The sequence below is a fragment of the Megalops cyprinoides genome, chromosome 1, assembly GCF_013368585.1.
Source record: "Megalops cyprinoides isolate fMegCyp1 chromosome 1, fMegCyp1.pri, whole genome shotgun sequence".
NCBI lineage: Eukaryota > Metazoa > Chordata > Actinopteri > Elopiformes > Megalopidae > Megalops > Megalops cyprinoides.
Window position 1 is genome coordinate 4,930,045 of NC_050583.1, and position 19,038 is coordinate 4,949,082.

At 42.2% G+C, this 19,038-nt stretch overlaps 1 protein-coding gene across 1 annotated transcript in view; it reads right to left on the bottom strand.

Annotated features, from left to right (window-relative positions):
* Positions 1 to 17,754, bottom strand: part of LOC118775552 (protein NLRC3-like) — a 20,845-nt gene extending 3,091 nt beyond the window's left edge. Inside the window, exons 1-8 of the mRNA XM_036525529.1 lie at positions 17,688 to 17,754; positions 17,132 to 17,192; positions 15,158 to 16,931; positions 10,856 to 10,882; positions 10,622 to 10,789; positions 4,109 to 4,282; positions 437 to 610; positions 174 to 220 (exon numbers count right to left, since the gene is read on the bottom strand). Of these exons, the coding sequence (XP_036381422.1) occupies positions 174 to 220; positions 437 to 610; positions 4,109 to 4,282; positions 10,622 to 10,789; positions 10,856 to 10,882; positions 15,158 to 16,931; positions 17,132 to 17,192; positions 17,688 to 17,714 (2,452 nt within the window). The 5' untranslated portion in view covers positions 17,715 to 17,754. The remainder of the gene's footprint in view (positions 1 to 173; positions 221 to 436; positions 611 to 4,108; positions 4,283 to 10,621; positions 10,790 to 10,855; positions 10,883 to 15,157; positions 16,932 to 17,131; positions 17,193 to 17,687) is intronic.
* Between the last annotated feature and the right edge of the window lie 1,284 nt (positions 17,755 to 19,038).

Sequence of the window (19,038 nt, forward strand, 5' to 3'; positions counted from 1 at the left end):
CATGCACACACACACACTGACATATGCATAGAGATACACCCAAACACACACATACAGACACACAAATACACATAAACATACTCACACACACACACACACACGCGCATACATATACACACACGCAAATATACATTCACGCACACATTTGCTGTGTGTGTGTGTGTGTATCTTACATTTCCTCAGTCCTGCTTTGAGCCTAATCTCTCCTCCATGGTCCACACTGTAGGAACAGAAGAACAGAGACTGAGAGACACAGACGTTCTGCCTATGAAGTGCAGTGTGGAAACTCAGAGCTCTGTAACAATGGGAGAGCTCCACACACTGCCAGGACTCTACTGATCAGATGAGAACACTGGCCACCATCTTACACATCTCACTAGGTTTTCCATTAACACACCAGACGTCTACACACACAAAGGAGCAGAACTCTGCTTACAGCAGTGTCTCCAGTTTAAAGCTGGGGTCCTCCACTCCAGCAGAGAGCGCTCTCACTCCTGAGTCTCCTGGGTGGTTGTAGCTCAGATCCAGCTCTCTGACGTGTGAGGGGTTTGAGCACAGAGCTGAAGCCAGAGAAGCACAGCCTCTCTCTGTGACTAGACAGCCTGACAGCCTGCAGAGAGAAGGAGAGAAGAGCTCTTCACTGTCACAGCTCTGGAGGAAAAGCAGGAGAAATTACCAGAATATCTGACACTCAGTACATGGAGACTGCAGCAGAGAACAATAATTATATTAATGCATGTGGGTTGGACCCTTGCAAAAAATGCCATTTGACCATCAAAAAAATGAACAGCAAGCATGAATGACAAGTATAGCCCCGTACACACTGGAAGAGACTAAGCGACGAGAGACCATGGAATGTTAATGAAATTCGGCGACTTGCAGCGATGTCAGGCGAAATGACAGTTGGCGAAGTGAAGTGGGAGGATTCCGATTAGTTTAAATCTCAACTTTGAGGCAACACAATTGAGGCGACTACCAAGGGGAGCGAAGGATACCTTGTCAGTCAACGATATCCTTCGCTCCCATTGGAACCCTGCCACTTCACGTCGCCAACTGACCAACTGTCAGCGACGGGCGACAAGCGAAACGCTTTAAATGTGGACGGGCCATTAGAGGTTAAACTGATCAATACTGTAATTAGGTAAAGCACATGACCTTTCCCTGCACATACAATGTGCACTCTCCTCTTATTGGTCAAGTCATCACATCTGGTCACTTCTTGACCGACCAGATGAGAGTGCATTGTATGCAAAGAGAACATGCCCTGATGCTATATTTAATTAAATTTCTTTCCACAGAACAATACCTCCATTATCATCACTGGTCTCTTACTAATTATGAGTATAATAATGCAATAAAAAGTGCACATTTACAACTGATTCCACAGTTTCATCTCTGGTGCATGGACCCAGGGGATAGATGAATAAAGAAGAGAGGATTCAGTTTACCCATACAGTTTTGGTTATTAGAGATAATAACTGAAATTATTTGATAAACCTCGCGACATTATATTCATGACAAAATACCATTGACCTCTGCTTGCTGTGACAGTGTGAGGATAAATGTATTTAAACAATGTTTTAAAATAACTGTTTTACAATCAAACTAAAATGTTGGTGCATTCACCCCTTAATCTAGTTTTAGACTTTGGTCAATGTTTTTCTTCAGGTCACTGATGATTAAAAACGTCAATATTAGGTGAAACTAGCTTTCAAGCCCACATTTGAGCTACGTTTATGCCATACATGGAGTTTAACCACAGCTCATATATACCACCTAGTATCATGGGTGAGGCAGCCAAAGTAAAACTGAGAGGGAAACTCGTCACCTATGCATCAGTAAAAACCCTCAGAGAGGCCAAGCAGTGGAGGTCTAGCACTGGAAAAGCAAATGAGGAGACTGGAACAGCAACACTAAGGGAAATCATCTGCTGCCAGCTTAGCCCAGCTCAATGAAGCTGAGACGCTATTAACTCTTTATTATCAGAAAGAGTGCAGAGGAATTTAAAGCTCCTGAAACAAAGGTATTCTAAGAGGAGACATTTACGGGACTCAGACAGTAAAGACGCCTGTTCCAAGCACAGGCTGAGCCCTACAGTCCGAGCTCAAAACCAGCTCCATCATCTGCCGACAGCGACTGGGAGCAAGAGCAGAACAAACTGGCCTCCTTCCAGCGGGGTGGAGGGGTGGGCAGGTGGGCCAGGACCCCCCATCCCCCAGCGGCGTGCTAATATCCGTAGGCTCCTTAATGTTACATCCCAGTCTGTAGCATGTGTGGCACTAGCACTGCATGCTGAAAAGGCACTGGGCCCTGCGTCTTCACCATTTCTTTTTAAAACATTACAAACACTTGGATTTAGTCTGAATTTTATCAAGTTCATTCCGCTTCTGTACTCTTCCCCACAATCACAGCTAGCAGTAAATGACAGCCTCTCCCAACCATTCCAGCCAGGCAGGGGCCCAAGGCAGGGTTTCCCTCTTCCCTGCTTTCATTCCCCTCAGTGTAGAACCTAGGACAAATCCTAGGACAAACAGTAAGTAAGAATGAAGACATTACAATGTCCTCTCATAAATATGCTTCCCTTTCAATTCAAATTCAATCTCTAAGCCAACAACGGGCCTTGGAAATTTTGGATTTTACTGAGGTTACAAGGTAAATGTTGACAAAACACAGGCATTGGTGATGAATACACTGATTACTCCCCAGGTGAAATCTTCATGGTGTTTCAGGTGGCCTAAGAATGGCATCACTCACTCAAAGCTAAGGGTGATCTGACCTGCTGGTCCATGCTGGCCGTCACATTAATGGACACAGCAGAGTCAGTTATCCTGAATCTATTCCTCAGACTCCTGTTCCGCTTCCAGACACACTTTTGTAGCCCAAACCCATGTTTAACTCACTTGATAAGCTCATATCCAGATTTATCTGGTAGGGTAGATGGATCCATCCAAACAACTGGATGGTCTAGAACTACTTCATCTTTAACATTTCAGCCTCACTTGTAAGTCACTTTGGATAAAAAGCATCTGCCAAATGAATAAAGGTAAATGTAAATGTATCATTACTGACAGCAGCCCAGCTCTGTGCAATGACAGTATGGATGCTTGACACTGCCAGTACCAGGTGGCTCAGTATGCAGTTTAAATGTGCACATATACTCTTGTCTGCAACCCCATTCTATGAGGGAAAGATCACAGGGGAGTCACTGGGTGAGTGGCTATGGGCTGGTTACAGAGCTTGGAAAGGGGTACAATAAACATCTGATCTGCCCTCCCGAGTCTCAGCCTTAACATCTACTGTGTATATCAACAGCTTTGTACAACTTAGGCTAGATGCAGGGCTCAAGGACAGAATCTATATTTCTCACACAAACTACTTTCAATCTTTGAAATGACTGACATCTGAATTTCATCTGTTTAACAGTGACAAAAGTTTAAACAATGGAAAAATAAGAACATTTATGTCAAGATGACAGTTATAGAAGCTTAAAGACACATGGGTATTCCTGAGTAATTTATTTTACAATTTATTTTCCCCCAAGGACAATGGGATTAGAACAAGCTGAACTTTTCTCCCCGTCCTGTGTGCTTTGACAACAGCATTTAAAATGATGAATTCTAGAGAACCTGAGATATAGGAAGTACTGGTTAACAAAGCGATCCTGCCTTAATACTTCATGTATTTGATTTTTTCTGCTATTTTTACATTACATTGCATTACGTTATTTAGCAGACACTGACCCAGAGTGACTTCCAAATAAGTGCATCGCTATGCAAGAGTAGTTATCGAGAAGTACTACAAGAGGTCAGTAAGATACTGAGTTACATGCTAAGCTAGTGCAGAGTGCTTTTAGACCCTTCCTGTCACATGGGAGGGTTGGGGGAAGGGCTCAGTCTAACACTCACCAGCCATTCAAATGGAAACTTTGGATTTGTTGTACTGTGCATCTTCTAAGAGCATGTTATTTCAAACTAAAGGTTATTTCTTTATTTAAATGGTAGATATACATAAAAAGATTAAAGTAACATTTTGTTGATTATCTGTGCCATGGCTCCATTCCATTAGCCCAGATAATCAGGAGTTGACTGTACATTATTGTGCTCCTCACCCCAGTCTCTGTAGTTTACAGTGTGGATCCTCCAGTCCAGCAGAGAGCGCTCTCACTCCTGAATCTTGCAGGTCATTGTCTCTCAGCTCCAGCTCTCTCAGCTCTGAGTGGTGTGAGCGCAGGACTGAGGCCAGATCATCACAGCAGCCCTCTGTGAGATTACAGCAACCCAGTCTGTGGAGAAAAAGAGACAGAATCTCTGCTCATTATATAAATACACACACTCCTCAAATTTGATACCTTTTCTGCTACTATGACAGAACAAGCCTGTGGTGAACAGCATTGTCTGCATTTCAACAAATGAATTCAGCACAAAGAAGAGTTCTAGAAGAGTTCAGAATCACAAGTCTGCTTAAAAGACTTTGGGGCTATTTCTGTAGGAAATCCCTAAAAGAGTCTAACTCTTGGTGTTCTAAAGGTCTAGAAAACGCTCCACCCACCCATAAGTTTTGCAGGCAGATGGCATACCTGCCATCCGAATGTGCTTCTCAGCTGTTGATACCATCACCCCCTGCAGACACATCATTGTTACCCCACATTTGTTTGGAATATCTGATTGGCTAAAGGAGCATTTAGTTTCTCAGATCACACAAGTGGAGTTCCACCTATGGCCCACTTCACAGTAGTGCACTGTGTTACATGCAGTGTGAATAATAGCTGCTGGCTGCATGTGAGTGTATCAGAGGATTGCATTTGCCTCAGTGTCCAGAGGCTGTTGCAGTGAGACAAGCCTAACATGCAACTGGTGATTCCAAAAACAGGGTTGCATCAAGAGGGAATCGTCTTTCAGCAAAGTCAAGGAGACTGATGGTATTTATGAGATTTATTTTTCTTTGTGAGGGTGTGAAGCGTTTCACAAATAAATTGTTCTATTTGGTTTTGACAGACTAATTGCCATTTAAACTGTTTTGAACAGAGATCTTTGTTTTGAACAAAGCCTGGTACCAGAGTAGTAAGATTTTAGTTAAAGACCTTACGAGTAAAAGAACGCTCATTTTATTTTTATACTCTTAGCAAATCAAATAACAAATTGGTTGGGAAAGTTTCTTTTGCCATTACCTTGAGAGATATATTTTGTTTTTATACTGAACTGTAAATATTTAAAAGTGAGGATATTTGAGCTTTATGTGGCTGATAATAAATGTGTCGGAAATATTTTGTTTTTCCTTACTCAAATTGTCATTGAGTTCTTATTCCTCCGTAACCGGACCTAGAGTGGGTGTTTACTTTAGATGCGTTCATCCAGTGACTAGCCCAGCGTACTCCACAGACAAGCCAGATCAGAAGATACTAGGATTTGATTTGTTCTCTACTGTAACATTACTCACCCACGGTGTTACACAAGTATCTATTAACTGAGCAGTTTTAACCCTTTCCTCCCAAATGTTTCTGTAGCCTTTACTGCCAGCACTGCACACAGAATCCTTTAGTAAATTTGGCCCTGGGTCTTTTCTCACAGCTGACTGAAGACACTCATGAGAGAATGATGGCCAGTCAGGGGTTACTCAGCCTCAGCTTACAAACATTTATTTCTCTTTTATTCAATATGACCAGACTAGGGATGAAACGGGTACCGGTTTCACGGTAAACCGCGGTAAGATTCGCGACAGATAGTATTACCGTTTCAAATTTTAATTATCATTAAAACCACGATTGATTAGAGCGCTTTGAAAAACTCACATTAAATACTGTCCAGCAACAACCAAAGTTAGCAAGTCTCCCAGACTCAGGCGCAGCATGCAACGTGGGTTTGATTTGTGTCAAAGAAAACATGGCGGAAGGCAGTGACAGCGCTCCAGAGATTTTTCAGCCTTCTAAGACGACTAAGTCTGAAGTGTGGTCGTATTTTGGTTTTTATAAGAGTGCTGAGGGATTGACTGAAGATGGTCACCCTGTCAGCAGAACATGCAGAAAGAAAATCGCTGCGAAAGGGAGCAATACTTAAAATCTTTTGAGTCATCTTTGTGACCACCACCCGCTACTTTATAGCAAATGCAAGGTAAGTTAAATTGGTTTCTGTTATGCTGGCAAAGGAATCAGAACACGGCTACAAAGCTTAAAAAAGTTCTTGAACTTTTATTGAACTCTCTTGTCTTTTTTTCTAGTTCTCCGTATGTCCCCTACGTCACTTTCCTGACCCAGAAATGACCCTTCACGTCATACGTCACACAACTAGTTTACACAACATCCCCCTTTGTCAGAAATATCTGAAAGATATCATTAACTAAATATTGTAACCAACATGTACTTAAACTCAGGAAACCCACACAACTCAAAATTACTCTTTCAGTTTCCATTCACTAAACCATATTTCGAACTATTACATTACAACTGTTCAGCTCTTCTTTCAGCTCTATAAATCCAGTCTCTGAGGTTTGACTATTTCTCTGCCACTCCTGGTTCTGGTGACAGACAGTGAGTGATGATCAGGTGACAAGTGTGGCTTTGGAGGAGCCTGCTGTGGAGGTGGGTGTTGTTGCACAGGAACCTCTGAAGTTTCTCCTGTCTGGCTGACTGTTGTCGTGTTGTCTCCATTATTTTGCATAGGTATGAGGTGTTTTCTGTTCCTACGCACTACTCCATGTGAACCTTCCACTAAATAAGACCTTGGAGCAGCATGGGGTGAGAGAACAGTCCCCTCTGCTTTCACATCAGCCATCCACACGTCCGTTCAGCATCCCTTTGTTTCCTTTCCCTTTCCTTTGAAGCTATCTCTTCTCTGTTGGGGCGCTCTGGAAGCAGCACTGAAGGAAGCTGAGGAACTGTCGTCCTGAGTCTACGTCCCATCAGTAGCTGTGCAGGGCTGTAGCCATTGGCTAGTGGTGTTGCTCTATAGGCAAGCAGTGCCAGGTAAGGGTCTTTTGCTTTCTTGAGCATATTTTTCACTGTCTGGACCAGACACTCAGCCTCACCATTACTCTGTGGATATTTAGGGCTACTGGTGTTGTGCTCAAATCCGTAGTCCTCTGCAAACTGAGCAAAGCTACATGATGACAACTGAGGTCCATTATCCGAAACAAAGATTTCTGGGATGCCATGTCTGGCGAACATTGATTTGAGGTGCACCACTACATCTTCAGATCATGGGGGGGTGAGTTTTGCTATTTCCACGAACCGTGAGTAGTAGTCTACAACTAGCAGATAGTTACTACGGTCTAATGTGAAAATGTCAGCACCAAGTTTCTGCCATGGTCTTTCAGGCAACTCACACGGCATGAATGGCTGCGCAGGATTGGTTCGTTCTTTGATACAGGTTCTGCAGCGCAAAACAAGCTCATTCAACTGACCACTCAACCCTGGCCACCAAAACCGTTTCTCTGGCACGCTCTCTACATTTCACTACACCCTGATGTCCCTCATGCACTTTTTCCAGGACACTGTTTAGCATTGCTGAGGGTATGACCAGTCTGGAGCCTCTGAGTAGGAGTCCATCCTGTACCGTAAGTACTGCTCTCTCTTGCCAGTACTGTCTGAGAACGCCACTCAAAGTGCTGTAATCTGGCCATCCGGTTTGGCACATGGTCATGACTTGTGAGCAGGTGCTGTCAGCTTTGAGCTGTTCTCTGAGTTCTGCAAGGTAAGCTGGACTGGCAGGTAAGTTACTCATGATACAGTCCACATAGATATTTGTATCTTCCATTAGGTTTTTTAGGTATCCTGCTGGCTGTGTCACTGTTGTTTAAGGCTGCACGTGACAGTGTATCAGCTGTAAGCAATGCCTTACCGGGAACATGATGGATTGTGTAGGAGTATGTCATAAGTCTCATACGGAATCTCTGGATCCACGGACATAGTTCACACAGAGCCTGAACTCCAAACAGACTCACCAGAGGTTTGTGGTCTGTCTCAGGCTTAAAATGCTGTCCAATGAGGAAGTCTTTAAACCTTTCACATCCCCATGTCAAACTAAGGGCTTCTTTTTCCACTTGTGCGTAACGCTGCTCAGTCTCTGTCAACCATCTAGAGACGTATGCAACCGGCCTCCATTCATCCTCTTCCTGTTGCAGGAGAACTGCCCCCAGCCCATATGAAGACGCATCAGCTGACAGTTTCAGCTCCTTGTTAGGGTCATACAGGGTCAGAACAGGAGGGGATGAGAGCTCCCGTTTCAGGCAATCGAAGGCTTTCCGCTGAGCACTGCCCCAGAAGCAGGCATTTTTCTTTGAGAGCAGGTCTCTTAATGGCTTGTCTTTCTCTGCCAAATGAAGAATACACTTCCGTAGCTGAGTTACCATGCCCAGGAAGCTACGCAGTTCACTGACATTGGACGGCTCTCTCATATCCAGCACAGCGCTTGTCTTCTCTGGGTCGGGTTTCACACTACTGGCAGATATCCAATGACCTAAAAAGTTCACCTCAGTTCGGTTAAGCTCACACTTTTCCAGATTCAGTGTGATGCCTGCTTTCTGGAGTCTTGCCAGAGTCTTGTCTTCAGGACATAGTATGGTATAGTACAAATACAAATCAATTCATCATGAAGTGGGCCTTCTACTAGTGCATACAAAGCAGTGATGAATGAATCCACAGTTTCAGTTCCTTACTGCACTCTTCTTTTAAATTGTACCGTCTCATACGTAACATTCTTCTTCGGGACAAAATATTTATCAAAAGCGTCTTTAACAGAGCTGTATTCCTGTCTCAGGGCACCAGTTAGATTTTGTCCCCGCAAAATGTCATCTGCCTCGTCTCCCATACAGTAGATGAGGGTGTTTACCCGATTAGCTTCAGACGAGAGATAGAGGTTGCTAGCCAGTCAGAATCTTTCAAAACGTCTTATCCATTTCTCCCACTCCAGCGGTTTTGCAAGGTTAAATGGTTCGGGTGGTTGGATAGTGAAAGCGGCAGTTGTCGGTACATTGAGTAGAGGCTGTGGTGTGGCAGGTGCCCACCCCTTTCCTTGCTCAGATTCTCTCCCTGCTGTGCTCATCTTGTTGCTTGGGACAGGCTCGCTAGCTGCATGTTAGTAGGTCACACTTCGAAGACGGCTCGTCTCACGTTCACTTTCACCACCAAAAAAAAATACACTCCCGACGGCTGCACTCACTCGCGTGGTATTGCACACACTTCGGACACCATGTTATGATGGTGAAGGAATCAGAACACGGCTACAAAGCTTAATAAAGCTTAATAAAGTTCTTGAACTTTTATTGAACTCTCTTGTTTTTTTTTCTAGATCTCCGTATGTCCCCTACGTCACTTCCCTGACCTGGACATGACCCTTCACGTCATACGTCACACAACTAGTTTACACAACACTTTCCACGGTAAAGTTCCTGATGGTTAGTATTAGCGTTTCGAATTTTATTATCATTAAAATCGTGGTTGATTACCGTGCTTTGAAAAACTCACGTTAAATGATCTAGTAGACTATTGTATGGTAATTCATTTTAACAGACAGAATAGATGTAGGCTAGCCTATCGCCTTCTTTTGATGTGCATATTTAGCAACAATAACAGTAATAGGCCTAATAATAATATTTGTTCCGCTCTGTTCTGCTGCTGTAGGCCTATGCGTCGTGTCTGCAGACTCTATTTGCCCATTGCACACGGTAACACGTTACGTAGTTTTGTCACCCAACCAACATAGCTTGTTCATTTAAAATCCTACAGTCGTCGAATTGGTTGTAAAAGTGGAGAAACACTATACTCCTCTGTATTTACGTCAATTGTTGGGCTCACTGCAATTACTATCACTGTCTTCTTAAGACTCATTTGTATTCATGTAAATTTTGCACGGGGTCATTGTGTCAGTGCTCCGCCTCCTTAGCTGTTGTGTTTTTGTTTTCCTTGCCCATGTGCTTTTGTTTTCCCTTGTATCTTAGTCCTGCCCCGCTCCCCGCCCGGTCTCCGCCCGCCTGATTGCCTGCACACCTGTCTCCCATCCCCTCGTCAGCCCTGCCCTATATCTTCCCTGCTTTTCCCTGTCCTGTTGCTAGTTCGTCACAGTGTGTTTCTCCTGTTTCGTCCCCGCCGTTTGCTTTTTGCTTCTGTCTGTGTGTTCTTCGTTTTTCGACCCTGCTCGTACTCTGACCTCGTTTTTGCCTGCCGCCTTGCCACGTTTGCCTGATTGCCTGCCTGTCCGGTTCCCGACCCTGCCTGCTCTGGTTTCCGATCCTCGTTCTGTCCACGGACTGCCTTCCGGTTTTCGACCCTGCCTGTTTCTGTTTAGTGATCTGCCTGACGATTTCATTTAAGACGCTTGGAACCCGAAACTCCCGTGGTCCGCGCCTGAGTCCTTGCCTGAGCCTTGACACATTGCATATGCTCAAATGCACATTTGATACAGTTTTCATATGTTTACTGAAGGTATTGGCTATGTTATTATTTTAATGTTTATGCAAACAAAAAAGTGCATAGTGCTGCTAATTTTATTTGTGATTTTCAGTATAAAACTTGGTGAAATGATTTGAGTTTGTGTATCAGTACTTTTTGAACATTTTCAGCACATTTTAATAATATCACGATAATATGAAAAATGCTGATGAATCAGGATTATCAAGCAGCATCACTCACCTCAGAGTCTGCAGTTTACAGTTTGGACTCATCAGTGCAGCACTCAGCAGCTTCACTCCTGATTCTCCCAGGTTATTGTAGCTGAGATCCAGAGTCTGCAGTTTACAGTTTGGACTCATCAGTGCAGCACTCACTAGCTTCCCTCCTGATTCTCCCAGGTTACAGTAGCTGAGGTCCAGCTCTCTCAGGGGTGAGGTGGCTGACTGGAGAGCTGAGGCCACAATTTCAAAGGACTTCTCTGTAATGTTACAGTTACTGAGTCTAAAAAGACAAAAAGCATAAAAGCATTAATGATCAAATATTCACTACAACAAAAGCATTTCTACTTAAAACTGTGTCTTAGAGAAAAGTAACTAAATGATCCTGTACATCTGCATGGGAAGACCCTGAAAAGCTTTTACAGAGTTAACTTCAAAGTACATTAGTATCAAAGTACATTAACAGCATTTTATTTGTTATCTCCTATTGATACCATTTATTTTAATGACTTTTACAGCAGTGACCATCCCAGCACTGATTGTAGTGCCGTGTCTGTGGAAGTGTTGCTCTTCCTCCCAGGACTAAATCCTCCATCACTGCTACTGCGTCTGCCTGCAGTGCTGCTGCTGTGAGACTCTCTGCTACTCCTGAGGTTCCTGATAACCCAGCCACCTGCTGCTGCTGCTTCCATCCTCACAACCCGGTATTCCCCTCAGCAAGATCAGGTGGCAGTGTATCATAATGATAAAAGAGCAGGGCTTGTAACCAAAAGTTTGCTGGTTTGATTCCCTGCTACTATACCCTTGGGCAAGGTCTCTAACCCAGAACTGCCTCAGTAAATATCCAGCTGTATAAATGTAATACATATAGAAATTGTAAATGAGTCATTCCATGCCAACTCACCCAGAATTCAGAACTCTTCCCAGTTCATGTCATGGATTTTCTCGAAAAAATTCATGTAAAAACTTCTATTAAATTCATGGGACCTCGCAAAATCCTATAGCTCTACTCCAAATACTTTTTTAGTAATGAATTTTTGAAGTTTGGCCCTCTGAGATAAATTTCATCATTTTTGCGACTCTTTGTATGTGTATTATAAGCCTCACCAATTGCTTATTTTTCACTGGATTGGGTTGAAATTTGTATGGAGCATCCAAGAAACCATAAGGATAATTTGCAATATGTATTCATATAAATAGTTGTGCTGAATGTTTTACAGTAATGAAATTAATAAAAATAAGTAATTTTCGGAATCAAAATTTGTAAGGCCTTGAAAGACACTGAACCCAGAAAGCTGGTACTAATATCTTGCTGGTACTAATATCTTGGACACTTGCCTTTTAAAACTGGCTGAAAAGTTAATTACTAAACCTGTCTCTAAGCTTTACTGCTCAGCTGAACATAGTGCTGAGGTTAAAGCTCAGATAAAACACTCCTTACATGATAATACAGTGAAGCACAGTAAGCATTTAGGTCTGGTGACAGCTGTAAAACTACAGCTTCTGTAGTAGTCACTGATATTGAACAAGCTTTAAACAATGAACAGCATTGTGCTGCCTTACTGAGTGTACTCCATTGAGTCTTGTATTACAAGTGATAAATGAGTGGAAACTGATTCTTAAAAATTGATGATGTGATTTTTAACTAATGGGTTTTCAAACAGCCCATTACAGCTTATCACAACATAAAAATATGAAATATTTCAGTAAAACTTGGAATCTAATCATGTTGTTCTGTGTAACAAAAGGAACAGCCGAAGAAATGAAGATGGCTCATAGTGTGAGACGCACCCAAGAAAAAAATGTATTTTACTGTAAATGAGGTGCAGGTAAAATGTTCAAACTGTAAATTCCCTTTGATGTCCTGCTGATGTGTGTTTCTGCAGTGTAGAGGAAGTGAGTATATTGTGATGTGTGTTTCTGCAGTGTAGAGGAAGTGAGTATATTGTGTTGTGTGTTTTTACAGTGCAGAGGAAGTGAGTATATTGTGATGTGTGTTTCTGCAGTGCAGAGGAAGTGAGTATATTGTGATGTGTGTTTCTGCAGTGCAGAGGAAGTGAGTATATTGTGATGTGTGTTTCTGCAGTGTAGAGGAAGTGAGTATATTGTGATGTGTGTTTCTGCAGTGCAGAGGAAGTGAGTATATTGTGATGTGTGTTTCTGCAGTGTAGAGGAAGTGAGTATATTGTGATGTGTGTTTCTGCAGTGTAGAGGAAGTGAGTATATTGTGTTGTGATGTGAATGATGCCGCTCTGTGCATCAGCCATAATGCCTCTTAGGGATGGGACATGCAGACCTGTCACTGGGCTCCCTCTGAAAGCTCCCTGTGGCCAGAAAACCACAGGTGGAGAGGACTTGCCTCTGCACTTGTACAGCAATACTGCATCTAGTTGGGCTCTCCAGTGCTGGGATCAACAGCATGCAATAATTAGGAAGAAGCAGTGCTGTACCATTCATACTCATGCACCATAAAGTCTGCCTAATATCTGAATGCTCATGGTGTAAGGGACCATTAGCCACATCCTCCAAAAGTGCTAGTGCATTAAGTGGAGCAACAGACACCTACAGTACAGATAGTACACACAGGGATATCATGCCTTTGTTAAACTGTCACACCAGTGAAAACAATTAGTTTTTCATAGCCATGCTACCACATCAGTCAAAATTACATTGCCGTTCATTTCTTAATTGTGGATCAATCCAAAAACTAGGGCTGTCCTGAATACCATTTTTTTTGGGGGGGGGGGAGCTGAGGATGACTCGGGAAGGACTCAGCCACACATTTCTCCGTTCTTGGCTGAGATAGACGGCATAGCGCTGCAACACGTGTCTTTCCATTTAAATAAAGGAATTAATTTTTAAGGATTCTGTTATTCTACAGTATTGTTGCTTGTATTGTTATTTGTTAATAAAATACACATTTTCCAAAAGATTTGGTGTGTTTTATGCATGCTTGTAACACCGAGGGGTTTGATTGAATGAGGCCCTATCTATGCACTTTTTGTGAAATAATAACAGCTTGTGACAATTTTTCTTACCATGGATAAATTATAGACCTACATAAATGCTCATAATAATAGGCTCCGAATCCGAGACAGCAGCTGACAAAGCGCTGTGAAACAGAAGCACAGAAACAGCACACTAGATCCAACAAAATGAAGAATTAAGATTTATATTTGTGAGATTTATATTTATTTATAATTTCTTTATTGTCATTTCTCACTACTCACATACATTGAAACGAAATTTGCGTCCTCCCAGGGTGACAAACTTAGCTAGGGGGGCGGTCGAAACAATTAGACCCTCTGTTCAAGTCCCAAAGCACGAGCTCGGCAGTTGCCAGCTACTTTTTATTTCCCATCACGTGACGTTCACTGCTGTAAGTGAGAGGGATGTCAGGCGCCCAAGCTGAGATGGTATATATTTCCACATTTTAACAGTGCAATTAAAAAGTATAAATACAGTACAAGAATGTGCTGACAAATGTGTTTTGCAGTTCACCTTTATTGATAGCCTACATTTAGCAAAAAAACCGAGTATCCAAATCCCAAAATTGAAAACCAAATACCTACACAAACGAACAAATATCCAAATTGTCGAATATTTGCATCCAGCCCTACCAAAAACCTGTTAATAAATTGCTTGAACTGCATCAAGTATTAATATGAATGATATTGATGTAAATGTTTCTATAGAATATTTATTTCTGAAAGTTATCAGATTTGTACTGAAAATTTGCCTGTGTATTTCACACAGTTCTGTCGCTTGAACAGGTACATCTTCCACCTCTTTTAAGGCTGTCTTTTCTGCTATTTCAGAGGGTCATGTTTACAGATAGGAAAACTCATATCTGTAACACACCTGTTCAGCCAAAAGAATTATTTGTACGCTTGGTCTGAAGTCTGCACTGAAGTACGCACATTCTCACATCAAGGTTTTTAAGTCAAAACGCTGGCATGGCTTTCTGCACATGCAAAATTTAGCATGAAATTTGGGAGCAGGCACACTTTATAAATGATGCCCCTAGATTATAATGATGCCGCCCTACATTACAGCTGTAACAGCAACAGCAGCAATAATGAACATATCTGGTGGTCCGTAATAAAGCAGTGACACATATTTATAATCCAACCTGCAAATGTTGCATATTCTAGACAATATTTTCATACTGAATAAAATGCTGAGAAAAGATTTTATCCACTCCCAAGAAATAGGATGGCATGATGTTTAGGGAAAATGTATAAATTAATTCCACTCAGCAATTCAATATTCCAATGTAACATTAAGGTGGACACAGGCCATATTTCTCAACTAATTTACCACTTTCTTGCCTGTACAAACAGTTTAATATGAACACTATAAATGTCCATAATAGTTTTACTTGATTTTTTTAAAAAGTTGTGATTCTGCAATTGTTTTAGCATTAAAAGGAAAATCGAATGAGATTTTGATTATATAGCAACATGGTACAGCTAAATATACACTATCATATTCTAATATGCATGTTTTCAGGATAACCATGGTATGTTTGAAAGGAGATACTCATGTTAATACTCACAGAGCCTTTCTGCAGCACCTCACAGCTGGAACCAGTCTCCTGCGCCCCTCGTCTGAGGTGTTGTATTTCCGCAGGTCAAACTCATCCAGCACCTCCTCTGACATCAGGAGCATATAGGCCAGGGCAGAGCAGTGCACAGGTGAGATCCATTCACCAGAACGACTTCCTGAGCTCAGGAACTTTTGAACCTCCTTCATAAGTGAATGATCGTTCAGTTCAGCCAGACAGTGGAGCAGATTGATGCACCTCTCTGGGGAGGAATCCTTCATCTCCAAACTCTTGATGTACTGGACTGTTTTCTTGATGCTCTCTGAGTTACTTCCTGTCTGTGTCAGAAGGCCTTTGAGAAGGTTCTGACTTGAATCCAGTGAGAGGCCAAGAAGGAATCGCAGGAAAAGGTCCAGGTGCCCATTCTTACTCTCCAAGGCCTTCTGAACAGCTCTCTCATGCAAGTGATACAATTGAGTGACTTCAGATTTTTGACCAAAAATGGACTTCAATACCTTTATATTCTTGCTTGCATATGAGTGAAACACAGACAAAGCAGCCAGATACTCCTGGATGCTCAGATGCACAAAGCAGTACACTTTCTTCTGATACAGCACAGACTCCTCTTTAAAGATTTCTGTGCACACCCCAGAGTACACTGACGCTTCAGTGACATCAATGCCACACTTTCTCAGGTCCTCTTCATAGAACATGAGAGTGCCATTTTCCAGGTGTTGAACAGCCAGCTTCCCCAGTTTCAGAATCATGTCTTTATCCAGGCCCAGAAGCTTTTGTGGATCTATCTCATTTCTTCCCTGATATTTCTGATTCTTGATGCTGGACTGAATGAGCAGAAAGTGTGTATACATTCCAGTCAGAGTTGTAGGGATTTCTCCACAGTCAGCTTCAACAAACAGTCGCTCCAGAACAGTTGAAGAAATCCAACAGAAGACTGGTATGTGACACATGATGTAGAGACTCCTGCATGATTTCATGTGAGAGATAATTCTGCTGGCCTGGTTCTCATCATTTAATCTCTTCCTGAAGTACTCCACCTTCTGTGAGTCATTGAAACCTTGTATCTCTGTCACACGGTGGACGTATTCAGAAGGGATCTGATTGGCTGCTGCCGGCCGGGAGGTGATCCAGAGGAGAGCAGAGGGAAGCAGATTCCCCTTAATGAGGTTTGTCAGCAGCACATCCACTGAGGATGTCTCTGTTACATCAGACAATACATTGGTGTGTAGGAAATTAAAGGGAAATCTGATTTCATCCAGACCATCAAAGATGAACAAAACTTTGTAAACTTCAGACTTGATGTTTTCAATTCCTTTCATTTCAGGGTGGAAGACATGCAGAAGCCCAAGCAGACTGTATTGTTCATCATTAATCAAGTTCAGCTCCCGAAAAGGTAGAACAAACACGAAACGAATATCCTGATTGGCTTTTCCTTCTGCCCAGTCCAGAATGAACTTCTGCACAGAGACTGTTTTTCCAATGCCAGCGATCCCCTTCGTCAGCACAGTTCTGATGGGTTTCTCTTGTCCAGGTAAGGGTTGAAAGATGTCATTGTAGTTGATTGCAGTGTATTTTGTGGTCTGTTTCCTGGATGCTGTCTCAACCTGCCACACTTCGTGCTCATTATTGACCCCCTCACAGTCCCCCTCTATGATGTAGAGCTCTGTGTAAATATTGTTGAGGAGGGTATGTCTCCCTGATGTTGCAACCCCTTCAAATATGCACTCAAAGCTCTTCTTCAGACTGGATTTCAGCTGCTTTTGGACTCCTTCTGCACGAAAATGGGCACATTTTCAGAACAGACTGTTGCTGAAGGGTATGAGAGTATTATGTGGTATTAAACAGCAGTAGTGTGTCTGTGTCTAGTGATGGTGTGGGTGAGATAAATTGTCGATGTTTTCTAAAAGATGACCCTGTTCAGATAACCCTTTTCTATTTGTAAGAAATATGGAGTAAAAAACATCTTACTATTTTCTGCTTCCAGGTCCTGATCATTGGAACACAGGGGTGAAGCATCTACAATCATGGACTGCAGAGAAATAAAGACATCAGTTAAACCAGAGCTTAAGAATATAGAATGAAAAAGATTATATGAAAACTAAGAAAAATCTTATCGAAAACAAATTTCAGAATATTACCGGGAGAAACATTAAAGCTTTTTTTCAGTGAGGCCAGATGAATGAATGAACAAAGGACTGAATATAAATTATATAGAGTATGAATGAGTGAGTATGTGACACAGACAGGTGAATGGCTTAAAACTGGACAGACAGATTCAGATGAATGAGGGGTTAAAGGACAGACAATCCAGCCAGTCAGTGAATAAGAGGATTACAGTCAAATGAATGAGTGAAACCAGGAGAGATTTAGGCAAGTGGATGAATCCAGTTGCAGACAGAGGTAAATGAGTGACTCCAGGTGCAAGCAGATTCAGGTGAAAGAGTGACTCCAGGTGCAGGTAGATTCAGGTGAATGAGTGACTCCAGGTGCAGGTAGATTCAGGTGAATGAGTGAAGTCCTTTACCTGCTGGCAGAGTCTCTGCTGGCTCATCTGCTCACACACTGCAGAGATGGACTGGAGCTCTGACAGCTCACTGCAGACACAGGAATACACATTTAATCAGAGCCCAGTTAGCAAGATGAAAAGGAGAAACAAGCTCAAAATGTTATTATATGATTACACAGCTGCTCAAAAGCATCATGGACTTTCATTATTTCCAAAGAGTATTTTACCAGAAGTGAACCCACTTTGGCTTCATAAATAGTCACTGACTTACCAGGATGTAGGATTTAAGGAGAAACGTAGCAGACAGAGCAAACAGAAGGGTCTTTATGTTCCAGTGTTTCCTGGCAGAAATGACCTGTTGCCTTTCATTTATGCACATTTAGCTTATCATCTCACCAGCTCGGTTAATCATCATGAAGAGCACATGGTGACAGACACACTCCGTCTGACTTTGGACCAGCGCGAGTGAGACACGAGACTGTTTGAAGTCTGACTGGGTTGTAAAGTGAGGAAGAGCAGAGATGTGTTGGACAGGGACCACACATGGATAACACAAACACAGTGCTGCCCTGATATAGGGCCTCACCCAGCCTACAGCCCCTCTGCTGCTGCTCTCTTATGAGTCCCCCCTGAGGAGCGGGATCATGTGTTTGGGAAAGAACATTTAGCTGCTCAGTTCTGCATGTGTTATTTGTGTCTAAAAATGAACCTTTTTGACAAAATGAACCATCTGAAGCATTTTTTCAAAATAGATCCTTTCTGTAGAGCTGCTCAAACTTTCCATGTTACAATGAGACCTACTGTTACATGGAAGTCAGGGCAACCAGCCCTCTCGTTCAGAACATGCTGAATGTCTAAGGTTGTAAAATTCCTTAAATGGTGACAATGAGTGTGTCCTTCACATAATAAATGCAATCTTTACTACTGCGGAGACATAGTGACTGTATGTGGTTACAGATGTCTTGCCAAACACTGGACAAAATTATGTTATAATTCTGACACTCTGCACTCATAATAATTGAATGTTTTCAACATACAAATCACGAGCATAACCCTTTTTACATCATCATTATAAGTTCACTAATTTAGCATATTGTGTTTAATGTGGTTAGTATTTTGTTTATGCTGACTGCACTAAACACAAAGAATGCACTAGTGCTAAGTTAAAGGAATGATTGCTCATCAGAGACATTTGAACAAAGCTCTATTAGAGACATTATGGTATACAATTCTTCTATGATGCACTCTGGAACAGAAATCAGAGGAAATTAAGCTCAATGCTTCTGACGGCAGTCTGGACACTGTTATTCAGTTACGTGGACATTGTGAAAAATGTTTCTGAGGCATGCTTGTTGTACAGTTATACAGG